The sequence below is a fragment of the Liolophura sinensis genome, chromosome 12, assembly GCF_032854445.1.
Source record: "Liolophura sinensis isolate JHLJ2023 chromosome 12, CUHK_Ljap_v2, whole genome shotgun sequence".
Taxonomy (NCBI): Eukaryota; Metazoa; Mollusca; class Polyplacophora; order Chitonida; family Chitonidae; genus Liolophura; species Liolophura sinensis.
Window position 1 is genome coordinate 18,725,572 of NC_088306.1, and position 13,090 is coordinate 18,738,661.

Consider the following 13,090-nt stretch of genomic DNA (forward strand, 5'->3'; position numbering starts at 1 on the left):
AAATTAACTTACACAAGCACGTAAAGGCCTTAAAATGATACTTTTTGTACCAACATTCAAGTTATTCTGATCAGAAATTAAACTAACTTTACGAAAAACTCCTAAGTGGCTCTTGCAAGGTTGATGAATCAGTTAGAATCTAGCAGAATGTTCCACTTCAGAAAAGTTAAACATCAGGTGAAAAATAGTAGTGAGATTAATTTTTTATACATTCACCTTTGGATACTGAGAATTATTAAACGCGCATGATTGCCTTGCCTTGTCTCACGTTTACACCTACATGTAGTTTTTTAAGTGTTTGAGTATAAAATGCCCTTTGAAGTCCCCCAGTGCATGCAAAATGACCAGTTTGGCAAAGGTTGTCGGTGTGTTCTGGCGACTTAGTGTACTCCAATTTGACACCCTCTTTGAAATTTCTGACAAACCGTGTAATCATTCACCCGTAAACCCCGCCATGGTCCTCTTAGTGAAAAACCGCAGTTTCATTTATTAACTGTTTTAATACTGTTCCTGTAATACGAAATACTGCATCTCAGTGTGAAGTTTGTTCAGAATATAGGACGGACGGGTATAAGCCAGTCTATCTGATAACATGCAAATCTCGCTCTAAAGCGTGATTGCACCTTACATCCATGAATGCCATGCCCAAACTTTGAGTGCAGCATTAATCAGCAGTGAAATAAATAATGATGGTATATAAAAAGAAAAAAGGTTGACATTGTGATATGTTGCAGATTCTTTCGCAATGGCTGTGACACGTGTCATGCCTGTAGCCCTGGTGGAAAATGGAGCAAATTTCCGTAGAAAGTAATTCAGGCCTAACCTCTGTAGTCTGTTCTTCATTGCAGCCTTCAACGTAGCGTTTTATGGGAATGCTAGCTATGTAGTGCGCGTGTATCGTAAGATAACAGTTATCTATCCAGCTTGGACCCGAGGCTCCGTTATGGAGGAAAGTGAGGTATCCCATTCAAGCTGGTGCCCTCGCTGCTCAAGTCTTCTCACAGACCACCAAATAACTGTCCCCATCAGGTCGCGCTAGGTTTTCAGATTGCCGATTATGCCAGATCATGATCAGTCGGAATAAAACTGAGGTAAATTGAGATGAGGCGGGATTTCACAGGTAATACATGTGGTCATTTGCCAAACACCACTCTCGTCACTGCCCTGGTGGTATTATTCGCTGTGTTAAGAGTCTTCTACATTTTATCCACTATGAACCGATGAACTGTGCCTTGTTTAATTGTTGACCAATTTTTTACGCTTTCCCATTGACGGCTCCAGGGACTGTGTGGACCTACTGATTAAGGCCAGGGTTCACCTCGAGTGTCGGGATATCTGGCAACGGACCCCGCTACTGAAGGCCGTTGTGAATCACCATTATACCATCGCCTCCATGTTAATGGTCGCGGGGGCAAGTGTCAACGCCGCGGACGATGATAAGAAGGTTCCGCTACACGTAGCCGCGAGCTACGGGAATTCTCGCGGCGTCAACGAACTCCTGGAGTGTGGTGGGGATATCGACTTCCAGGATCTGAACGGCAGAACTGCTCTGTACTTTGCGGTACTTTCGGGTCACAATCACATCGTTACCAAGTTGATAAAACACGGTTGCAATGTGAACCTACGCCGACGAGAAGGGACAAATGCATTGTACCTGGCCGCAAGAAACAGAACTTGAACTGTGTCCGGCAGTTGTTAGAGGCCGGTGCTGATACAGTTCACGTAGACCCTAGGAATTATCAGAATAGGGACCGAATTGGTGAGGATAGCTATTCGCCAGCTAGGCTCTCAGGGAAAAACTCCACCGGACGCCTTTGAAATTCTGAACTTGACAATAACTGCCCACGGCCTGGTACCTGGACAGCAGCTAATGTCATCGGCGCTCACGCAGTACAAGAAGCAGCCGAACGGAGACATGCGATTGGTCATTCACCGCCTGATTTTGGCAGGGGGTGTGGTTAAAGTGCCGGACTCTGGGAAATAACTCGCCGACCATTGGCTACCAAGAACTGCAAGAGGCGGTGTCAAAGTGGCAAATGGAGCACGGGATTGGTAATCCGAAAGCTCCGTCCACTCTGAAGGACGTTTGCCGGAGGATTATCAGAAGCTCGATCATGCATTCCTGTTCGGCAGGCAATGTCCTCTGCGCGTGTGATCGCTTACACCTTCCAAGGGCATTAAAAGAAATCATTTTGTTGCAAAGACTATAATTTTACCTGTATAAATAAGTGTTTAGTGGAAAAGAATATGTTGATCAGGTATATATATATATATATATACTCTCCTATTTTGTGTTGAAGATTGTTATTTTTATATATTCAAAATTCTATGTGACTTTTACATTTACATAAATATGAATAGACTGTCCGTTTGTGAATCATGAAGTAGTGATGTGCACATTGGTGAAATTTTGTGGATGTGTACCTTTATATGTAATCATTGATCTGTTAACAATGAAAGTATTCTTGCCGCCGTCGTACATCGTTCAATATGGGGAATATGTGTTTTCGGTTATGTCTATTGTACTGCGTGTAACATAATATAGGCAATACTGGATGCTCGTTGCTATGTGGGAAAACAAAGTGGTTAGCAATTCATCGCGGCGCACAGACCTAGTGACCTAGTTCAAATCACGGCCGTAGGTGGGACGGTTTGCAGCAACCAGTGAATGGTCTGGGTTTGCCCTTTGTTCGGTAGCCTCCCACCATAATGCTGGCCGCCGCCGTATAAGTGAAATATTCTTGAGTACGGTGTAAAATATCAATCAATCAAATGAATAAATAAATATGAGAAAACTCTACAGAAGAATTTTCTAAAAAATTAAGTAAAATTAATATATAGTGATGTTAATTGCAATATATCAGAGGTCATTAACGGGAATTAGAAGACAACATTTTCGACAAGCTGACAACAAAATGCTATGTTTGACTTCTAAGCACCAAAACGAAATTCTTCACTGTATATTGCTTTTACCTAATTTTGCTTCAACCATGGTTCTATAGGGGGCGTGTAGTTTGCTACTATTTAAGCATTTACACGAACAGTTAAAATAAAACTCGGGATGAGGTAAATTGATAGGAGGTGTTTCAACGGTTACGTGCGACAAGTTTGTCAACTATCATACTGTCGTCGCTACTCTGGTTTTTATTCTCTTTGCTGTACGTCTTTGATTATATCATATTTTGTTGGTTTTGATGAAGTGAGTGAGTGAGTGCTTGGGGTTTAACGTCGTACTCAATTTTTCAGTCATAAGACGACGAAGGAATCTTTAGGGTGCATGTACGTGTAACGTGCCTCCTTGCAGCAGGACGGATTTCCACCGCTCTTTTATTTAGTGCTGCTTCACTGAGACGACTTACCGAAGGCAAGTAAGCGGCCCCGCCCGAGCCATTATATTGATACGGGTCAACCAGTCGTTGCACTATCCCCTTCATGCTGAACGCCAAGCGAGGAAGTTACAACTTCCTCTTTTAAAGTCTTAGGTGACTCGGTTTTGATGGATGTTTCAGAACTAATATAGGTAGTCGTAGTTGATGGCATATTTTAGGCCAGACACTGTGCCCCAGATTTCAGTCTTCAGCTGCAATATTAGATGGTCAGATTTGTGTTGACCCAGGGGCCTCTCCCCAATGGGGTCGCTGCGAGTTCAAGTCCGGCTCAAGTTGGCTTCCTCTCCAGCTGTACGTGGAAAGGTCTTACAGCAACCTGCGAATGATCGTGGTTTTCCCCTGGGCTGTGCTCGATTTCCTCCCACCAGCCTGCTGGCCGCTTTCGTATGAATAAAATATTCTTGTGAATGGCGTAAAACACCAAGCAAATAAAGAAATATGTACCAAAGCTTGGTAGCTCACTTATGGCTCTCTGGTTTCCTCGACCCATAAAACTAACAATCACCATGTGAGGGGAAAAAACATTTTGGGTGTGGTTGAAAAGGGTATTCTAAGCTTAAGTCATCATATGGAATCCAAGATTCGTTCTAGTTTTTAAATTCTACGAAAGATAGGGATGACAACTTGGCTTTGGCATATTCACTGTAAAACAGCTCACCATAAGATATAAATTTTACAGATTTAGTAAACTATTGTGAACCATGCAAGGGTAACTCCGCCTATAATCGCAGCCACACCTGTCAACTCTCTTTTTAACGATTAAAGAATAAAGGAATATATGAATGGTTCGGTAGTACGCAATATCCTGTGTAGGAAATAAACAAGGAAGGGAAATAAGCGTACTGAATAAGGTCATATTTAGCAAATCAGTATATGGGGTATAGTAAACCGCTCCGGTAATAATAAACCCCATGGGTGTGGGAGAGAGAGAGAGAGACGTGGGGGAGGGGCTGGGTGGGGGGATAATCAGTTAAACATTTGGTCATTATACGTGGGACAGAAATTAGTGTCCGAATGTCGAATAAATTGAGTATGGTTGCAATGTGGCAATGTGACTTGTGGAAAAAGTATGGGTATTCTAAATATGTCATGATGATCTATAAATTTTTATTGGAATTAATTAAGGTGAAGTACGATTTCTCCATATATGATGCAACCACGAAGCAATAACGTCTCACTGTTTTACCTTATTGGAGGTGTGAACAGGTCTGTTTATAGCTCTATTTAGTGAACTTTAATCCGACCCCCAGCCGTGACGATGTAAACACCATGTGCATGTACATGGGACAGCATGAGTCAATCCACTTATAAGAATCATAATGAAAATAGTGCACTCTAATGGGGGGGCTAGCTCACATGGTAGAGCGCTCGCTTTGCATGCGAGAGTTTCCGGGATCGATGCCCGGGCTTTCCAGTCTTTTTTTTTTTATTTGAAAAAAAAAAAGCCAAACAATACAAGCGCCAAGAGGTAGCCAAAGATTTCTGTTTCCTAAGCTGAGCGTCCAAACAGACATTCGTTAACCATTCATAACTATCATCAACCATAATTTACATTCAGAATTAATAATCGCAGACCAATTTTCCATCAAAAAACTAAAATCAGAAGGTTACAAATTTAGTCCTGTTACAACGCTGGAACAAGACAGTAACAATATCCATCATTAAAGATGTTTCAGGTTTTACAAAGGCACGTTGGAATAAGCTGATCTAGGTAATAATTGTTTGTTTTCTGAGCCTCTGTCACATTTTCTGTTGATCAAAAAAATTCCTCTGAATAACTTATATTTATGGACATTTTCTTATTTAGCGGTTGGGGGTCTCCGTGACCGAGGTGGTAAGCGTTCTAGCGCGGCGCAATGAGCCAAGAGCCTCTCACCAACGCGGTCGCTGTGAGTTCTAGTCCAGCTCATGCTGGCTTGCTCTTGGTTTGCCTCTGCCCGGTTTCCTTCCACCATAATGCTTTCCGCCGTCGTACAGGTGAATATTCTTGAGTGTGCGACGTAAAACACCAATCAAATAAATCAATATTAAGGGGTTTGAGTGTGGTGTTTGTCATGCCGGCAGTGTGCGTGTTCAAAGATGTTGCTTTTATGCTACCATCAATCGAGAATCGGTGAGATTTTGACTGATGAGTATTGCGATGTTTGATACTTTTCATGTTTCTAGATATGATTGTCTATTGCTACTGGGTGGGTCATGTCAACATTCAATATTCAAACATCGTTGACAGTGATAACGTACATGTTAATTTGTTTTCTGTTTGCGGGTCTGTTATTCTCGATCATTTGCCCTGACGTCATGGGTGTTATAGTCTGACGTCATCAGTTGTAAATCCACTGATTTGTGCATTCGGAACGCCTCGGGAGTTTCCGATCAGCCGTCAATGAGAATTTATTTATTATTTATTTCTTTGATTGATGTTTTACGCCATACTCAAGAATATTTCACTTATACGACGGCGGCCAGCATTATGGTGGGTGGAAACAGGGCACAGCCCGGGGGAAACCCACGACCATCCGCAGGTTGCTGGAAGACCTTCCCACTTACGGCCGGAGAGGAAGCCAGCATGAGCTGGACTTGAACTCACAGCGACCGCATTGGTGAGAGGCTCCTGGGTCATTACGCTACGCTAGCGCGATAACCGACTAAGCCACGTAGCCCCCCCTCCCCCCCGTCAATGAGAAACCCGTTCGTACTACGTCTTTATTTTTTATGGAATTTATTTAGGTTTTGTGCATAACAAGAAAGAAAATTTGTAACGTACGTATTTTAAATAGAGATTTAGCTATAAATAATAGATGTTCATATATGATTTCAATCGTAATCATAAGTAATGCCAATGCGAGTACAATGTTATTGCTATTATTGTTTTTTTGTAGCTCTTCAAACATAAAGGGGGCATATATGTTAGACAAAAATGCATTTTTTCTTGAAAATAAAAGAATATTTTGAAGATAAGACAAAACCTAGATTACATTTAATGGGATTTTAAACACAAGTAAGACTACAAACGGTGTATTGTAGTCTTAATTGTGTATATATAATGTGTATACCGATTAATTAAATGCATGAAGTAGTCCTATGACAAGACAGTTGTAATGAGTGAAATATATTTATAATATGTTATATATTTACAATAACATATAATGAATGAAGTACAAGGAAGGCTAGAAGATTAATATATAGGCCTACACTGCCCTAATTAAAACCCGCTAAAAACGTTTGGCTTTTTCCACAAGACAACAATATCCCACACATTAAGTTCATACTGTAACGTGATTTGTGTTACTCTAAATGGGTAGAGTAGGTAAATTCCCTGGGCACGAAATGACGCATAACCGACGCCTTACCATTATTAATTCCTTTTAGGTTATATTGCATAGCTGTATAGCTCCACATTCTTAAGTGTTAAAAGTCTTTCAAAACGTGGTAACTCCTCAAATCTCTGTAGGCCTATAAGTGTTAAATGTAGAGCTATATACATGCACATTTACCGGTATATGCTGTTTATTAATCAAATCTTTCTTATTTATTTTTTTTAATTTTTATTCAAAGCCTTTACTCAGTTTGTTTCTTTTTCACCAATACAACAGCATCCAATTTTATGACTGAAATAGCATATACCGATACCCAGCAAACCTCCTGAAAAAGCCGCAACACTAATGAACCGAGAGCGGGATTCGAACACTCGATCAACTGTACTGGTCGTAGTTACACATGCGGTGTAAAACCAATGCTTATTGCGCCTGTCAGCAACACGCAGTGCTCAAAAGGTATTTGGAAAAACGACAGACATCCAAAAGACACCGTGCAGAGACAATTCTTTTTTTGTTAAATAAGCAAACCGTTTTTATACACGCACTCCAATATATATTTTCAACTTCCATATGTCTAAAGAACAAATACAAATTTGATTCCATATGACATGAATGAAAAAACACGCAATGTATATGTTGCGCCTACGAGCCTCCCTTCCCAAACATAGAATACTTTAATAACTATGGTTTTTTTTCTTAAAAAAAAAAAAAAAACTTCTGTTAAATCGCTTCCAGGGTGATGACGGGTTACATTTTTGTCCATTAAGCGGAAGAAATCCATTCCGGATTACTTCTTAATTTGGTGTCAGGAACGGATTAACTCATTATTAAAAACGCATTTTCAAGATTGGATTTATGTGTTACATTGACGTAAATCCAATTCGTCATCACTCACGGAACGAATTTAAGGGAAGTTTTTTTTTTTAGGGTTTTTTATCCTCACAGCAACGCAGAATTTTCACTGGTCTAATTATTACAGTGACGGAAATTAAATGTATATCGTGAACATATTCCCTGACGATTTTGTGCCCATAAAAGAACACATGCAATTTGATTTGTGAATAAAACGAAAGCACAAGAAAAAATATTAGTCGCATTTAGAGAACATACACATTTCAATAGTAAAGCCACTGTCATTTGTAACTTGTAATTTTTTACATCTTGTTTACGACTACATATACATGAGCACATTCATAGCCCCAAGCATGTAGTTTCACTGTAGATCAGCGTGCCGTGACCTCCAATAGATGACTGTTGATTAGCCTGTTATATGACCTCGAGCAGTCTATCGCGGATCAGCGCGCCATGACCTCCTGCAAACGGGTATGTATAGCTTAGCGTGCCATTCCCTCCAGCAAACCGGTGTGTATAGATTAGCGTGCCATGAGCTCCAGCAAACCGGTGTGTATAGATTAGGGTGCCATGACCTCCAGAAAACGGGTGTGTATAGATTAGCGTGCCAGTACCTCCAGCAAACCAGTGTGTATAGATTAGCGTGCCAGTACCCCCACCAAACGGGTGTATATAGATTAGTGTGCCATGACCACCAGCAGACGACTGTAGATCAGACTGTTCTATGACCCCCAGCAGACAACTGCAGATCAGCGTGCCATGACCTCCAGCAAACGGTTCCAGAAGATCCGTTCGTCACCCAGGTCATTGGCCGGCCACAGCAGGAATGTAATGTGATTCCAAAGGTTCAGCAGCGACCGTGGCATTTCCGACACGGGAATCTCTTCCATCATGATCACAATAATGGCGTTTTCATAACCATCTCTCACCATGCGCATGCCCGTCATTTGAATTTCAAATTCACACCAATCGCTTTTCAGGAACGACTTGTTGATGACTAGGATAACTTTGCGACTGTTGTTCACGGCGTCCACTATGTTTTGCTGAATACTGACACCCACCGGGAAGTCTCGATCATGGAGACAGATCGTGTAGTTGTTTTCATCTTCCAGAAATTGTCGCAGAACAATGCAAGCCCATCGGTAACTGAAGTAATTATACGCTACGAAGGCATCGTATCGGTATTGTTCATTTGTCACTTCTTCAACGACAGAACCTCTCCTGCATTTTGTCAGAACCCAATATTTGATATTCCACCTGTAACGGTAGGCAAATATTCCTAGAACAATTACCACGGCCATCAGACTCGAGCCAACTGTGGAAAATGTCAACCAAAAGTTGCTGACACAAGATACTTCCATGTTCTTAAGCTTTGATGTGAGGCTACCAATATCCACGAACGTTCCATTTCCTAGACTGCACGTTAAGGTCAAACGTGCTTCAACATTGGCTGAGCCGTCTAGAAGCCATCGCACAAAACTGACGGTGTTACAAGTGCAGAGGAGGGGGTTACGGTTCAGTGAAACTCTGACAGCATCTTTTGAGTGGGATGAATTGTCAGCGGTCAACCAGTCCATTTGTGCGCGTGACAAAGATGAAATCACATTGGATGACAAGTCCAAGAATGTCAACGAGACCAAATCATAGATGGACTCTGGTATATGGATCAGCTTATTGTTTGACAGGATCAAGGTTTCTAAACTTTGCAGCGGACTGAAGATGAATCTGCTTAGTGTTGTAAAATCGTTACTCGAGAGATCGAGGGTTTTCAGATGTTTCAAACTTTTGAAGATGACAGCATCTAAATCATAGCGAAAGCCAATGTCCAGTCTACAATTTCTGGCCACCAAAACCTGAAGTGAGGTAAAATAGCTGAAGAATCTTGGAGATAACACAGCACAGTTCCATTTGGATATGTTCAGCACTTTCAAGTTCTCCAGACCAGTTACGACAAAGGAACAATCTTTGAATCCGTCATATGACACATCAAGAACTTCCACATTTTTTTCCATTAGTAAAGTTTACATCCTTATCAATTCTAATCAAACCGGCTAGAAAACTAGCGTTCAAAACTACCAAAGATGGCGGCACCACCAAATTATATTGAAAAACAGAGCTCTTCGTCCACACAAGATCGCTGACCTCTCTCACAGTAAACGCATAACGTCTTCCTGGACTGATATTTAAATACTTTAACCTTGTGAAGTGTATCACGCCAATTGCTGCTAAGTAGCTAGTAGCGACGGGCAGATAATTGTTTCCAAAGTTAAATGTTTCTAGACACTCGGGGTACTGGAATCGGCTGAAGACATCTATTCCCACATGGATTATGGCATTTTTGCTCAAGTCCAGGTGACGAACACAAATAGTCGCCAAGTGAGCCGTGTTGTTTGCAGTGAGAGCCAAGGTTTCGGGGTCCCTGCTGAACCCTTTGTCAGAATTTGTATTTGTGATTGTCAGATATGTCATATGGCGATGGCGCAGGTCCACGAGAGCTGATAAGGCGTTGGGTAGCGATTTTGTTCTCAGATTTAGACTTGTCACATGCGGAAAATGCTTCAAAGTCCCTTCCTCTAAACTCTGGCATCTCAACACCAATGACTGAATTGATAAGTTGGCAAACGCAGCAAATGTGTCTGGTCTGAGGCTGCTTCCAAATTCCCAACAGTAAACGGACAGACTTTTAAGCTGAGACATGCTCATGACGCCCGGTCCAAATGAAACATTGTGCAACGGCTCGTCAACAGTCAACTCCTTCAGTGATATCAGGCTGCTGAATATCTCGTCTGGAAACTGATACGCACGGGATGAATAGCCTGGGCTATTTTCATCCATATTTAGGATCTCTAGCTTTTGTGTAGGATGAAATACTGTGGGTGGATAGGATTCATACTCCAGCACAAATCGGTTGTTGCTTAGATCCAGGAAGCGTAGTTGTGATAATCCCTCGAACGCTGATGGTTCTAACCTCACAAGTTTGTTGTGATTTAAACTCAGTGATATAAGCCTGCTGAGAATTCGAAAGGATCCATTGGTTATCGTCTCCAGAAGATTCCAACTCAAATCCAGGCTTTCTGTTGTTGATGAGATATTTGTAGGTACGGTCCGCAGTCCTTTGTTGTGGAGATCAACATGGTTGTCCCCATACACCGCGTTGAGAAGAACGGTTCCCAACAGAAATGCGTACACTTCCATAGTTGTTTTGGGTGCTAAGGGAAAAGTTGGCAGTGTTTCTACAAGGAGATGGAGTCGTTTAGCCGTTAGACGCCTGGGTAGATCTGCAGATTGTCTACTTCATGTACTATATGGTCTCTACAAATAACACTGGTTGTAAATTTGAAATGTTTGTACAAGCGTTACACATCCTTCAACTAGGCAGTAACTCGTCAGCGACACACCGACATACAGCTGTATTTTGTCATATACACGATCAAGTGTGCTTCCTTGATACCTCATAATGAGATAGTACTAGAATGACCCGCTATATTTATATCTGACAGAGGAATGACGTGTGTGATTTTATGTGGTTATATGTTAAAGGTGGTGACAAATCAGCATTTCGAGTTTTTTTAGATTTATTTATTTATTTATTTATTTGATTAATGTTTTACGCCGTACTCAAGAATAATTCACTTATACGACGGCGGCCAGCATTAGGGTAGGTGGAAACCGGGCACAGCCCAGGGGGACATGCGTCGAAACAGGCATTCATATATCAGCCGTCAAAAAAGATGAAGGTTTAACAAACGCGACATGGATTCTGCATTCGGAGTGTCTTTTCTTTTGGTTTAACTCAGGTTAAGCTACGGGACTTCTAAACTAAGCAGATCTCGGCATCCAGCGGATGACGAGATTTAATCGCATGACCTCTTCGTCTGATACAAGAACAACTTTTAAATGAGAAGGCCGAAGAAAAATGATGGTCGATCCGGTTTCCACCTGCGGAAACGGAGAAGCGGAGAACAGTTTTTAATGATGTTTGAAAGACGCAAGACATGTTTTTGACGAATGAGTGAAATCAGTGTTAAAATCGTGTACCATTATAAAAAATGTATCATAGATGAGCTTTGATTGCGACTGTTCATACATTCAACATGGTTATCGAATTCAACACGATGAATATAAATCCCCTACCCTCTATGGACTTAAATGAAGTCAAATGATTTTTATGTTTTATGTTATGTTATACGACACACAGCACACAAATAAGGGGAGAACTTGACACAAAGAAAGCTGGAATCTGAACAATCAAAGCTGGATTTGAACAGCGGAGCTGCATTTAAACTGTATTGGCCAAAAAAGCCTATGAAAAACTATTAGCTCATAATTGTCCTGATCGGTACATATTTAATTTGTGGCATACCGGAAGTGTATTTAAGTAACTTTTAAATCTCTGTGTGTGTTCCATTGCATCAATGCTATGGATTATTTAACATTTTGTGTACATTCGGAATTTGGAAATACAGATAAGTGTAGTCACGAGTGGTCATTACCTCAAGTAGGCTTATTACGACTTATAACGACCAGTTGTATCACAGCGATTGCCCATTATCATATATAATAGGGGCATGAAGTCTAATTTTTCTGTCTCTGTATGACGTCGAGGAGTCATTCGGTGTGGGTTCATACACTGTCTTCTTGTAGCAGGACGAGTCCATGACGCCAAAGTGCTGCTCACTGAAGTATCATGCCGAAGACACCAGATATGACACCCCACCCAGTCACATTATACTGACACCGGGCCAACCCATCATGTTTCCTTGCTTTAAGATCTCAGTGCTGCTAGTCAGCAGCAACAGCCATTTTCAAAGTCTTTGGTATGATCCGGCCCGGGTCTCCCGACTCAGAGGCGGACGCTCTAACCTCATAACTACTGTAATTCATTCTACCGATAATAATACACCGTGATAAAATATGAAATAAACTTAAAAATATGTTTTATCACCGTGAGTCAAAATATTAGCCTAGGACACATATAGTTGCAACCATGAACAGGATGAAAATCGCAAAACAGATACAAGCTATTGACAATACCAGTAGGACATATAAACAGAGAGAAATTATTGAAATACTGTTTTTACAGTAACCGTATTTTTACATTTTCCATCGTTAATTGTTTTGGTTTTTTTGTGGGAGGGGGGGGGGGGGTGGGTGGTACAATGGTAAATGGTAAAATTGCGTAAAATTGTCAGTTTACCTGTGTGAAAGAAGAATATATTTGCATGTTTACGGCAGTATAGCAGTTACTGATTCTTATACATTTCAATGCTGAGAGATACGGAAGTAAAGAACAAAAGAGCGTAGTACGCCACGCTTTCTCTATGTGATTCCTCATTTACGCACTCTTATACACTGGTGCTTATAATCACGGAAACAGCCGATCTCATGTTTTAATTTATAGACCTTTGTGCCGCAATGCATTCTGATAATTTAAGAAATAATGGATTGGTTTATGCATATATGCTGGGAAGCGGACTAGCCCGCTGCATAAGGACTAGACAAAAAATCCCTTGTTTCTGTTTTAACACATAC

General features: G+C 41.1%; 2 protein-coding genes across 2 annotated transcripts; one reads left to right on the forward strand and one right to left on the reverse strand.

The window, feature by feature from the left end:
- Positions 1-745: 745 nt before the first annotated feature.
- Positions 746-1,984, forward strand: LOC135479755 (ankyrin repeat domain-containing protein 23-like). The gene is made up of 3 exons (XM_064759660.1): positions 746-807; positions 1,282-1,561; positions 1,781-1,984. Exons 1-3 carry the CDS (start codon positions 746-748, stop codon positions 1,982-1,984), a joined length of 546 nt encoding a protein of 181 aa, XP_064615730.1.
- A 6,323-nt stretch (positions 1,985-8,307) lies between these two features.
- LOC135479756 (toll-like receptor 13) lies at positions 8,308-10,753 on the reverse strand. Its single transcript, XM_064759661.1, has 2 exons — positions 9,701-10,753; positions 8,308-9,411 (listed from the first exon to the last, which is right to left on the reverse strand). The coding sequence occupies exons 1-2, from the start codon at positions 10,751-10,753 to the stop codon at positions 8,308-8,310; spliced, it is 2,157 nt and encodes a 718-aa protein (XP_064615731.1).
- Between the last annotated feature and the right edge of the window lie 2,337 nt (positions 10,754-13,090).

Bases quoted from the DNA above. Each gene is read 5' to 3' on its own strand.
- LOC135479755 (XM_064759660.1), top strand. From the start codon at position 746: ATGGCTGTGACACGTGTCATGCCTGTAGCCCTGGTGGAAAATGGAGCA. The intron at 808-1,281 runs GTAATTCAGGCC...TGACGGCTCCAG, and splicing joins GGAGCAAATTTCCGTAGAAA to GGACTGTGTGGACCTACTGA. The intron at 1,562-1,780 runs GTACTTTCGGGT...GCTATTCGCCAG, and splicing joins GAACTGCTCTGTACTTTGCG to CTAGGCTCTCAGGGAAAAAC.
- LOC135479756 (XM_064759661.1), bottom strand. From the start codon at position 10,753: ATGGAAGTGTACGCATTTCTGTTGGGAACCGTTCTTCTCAACGCGGTG. The intron at 9,412-9,700 runs GTCAGCGATCTT...ACCTCACTTCAG, and splicing joins ATGCGTTTACTGTGAGAGAG to GTTTTGGTGGCCAGAAATTG.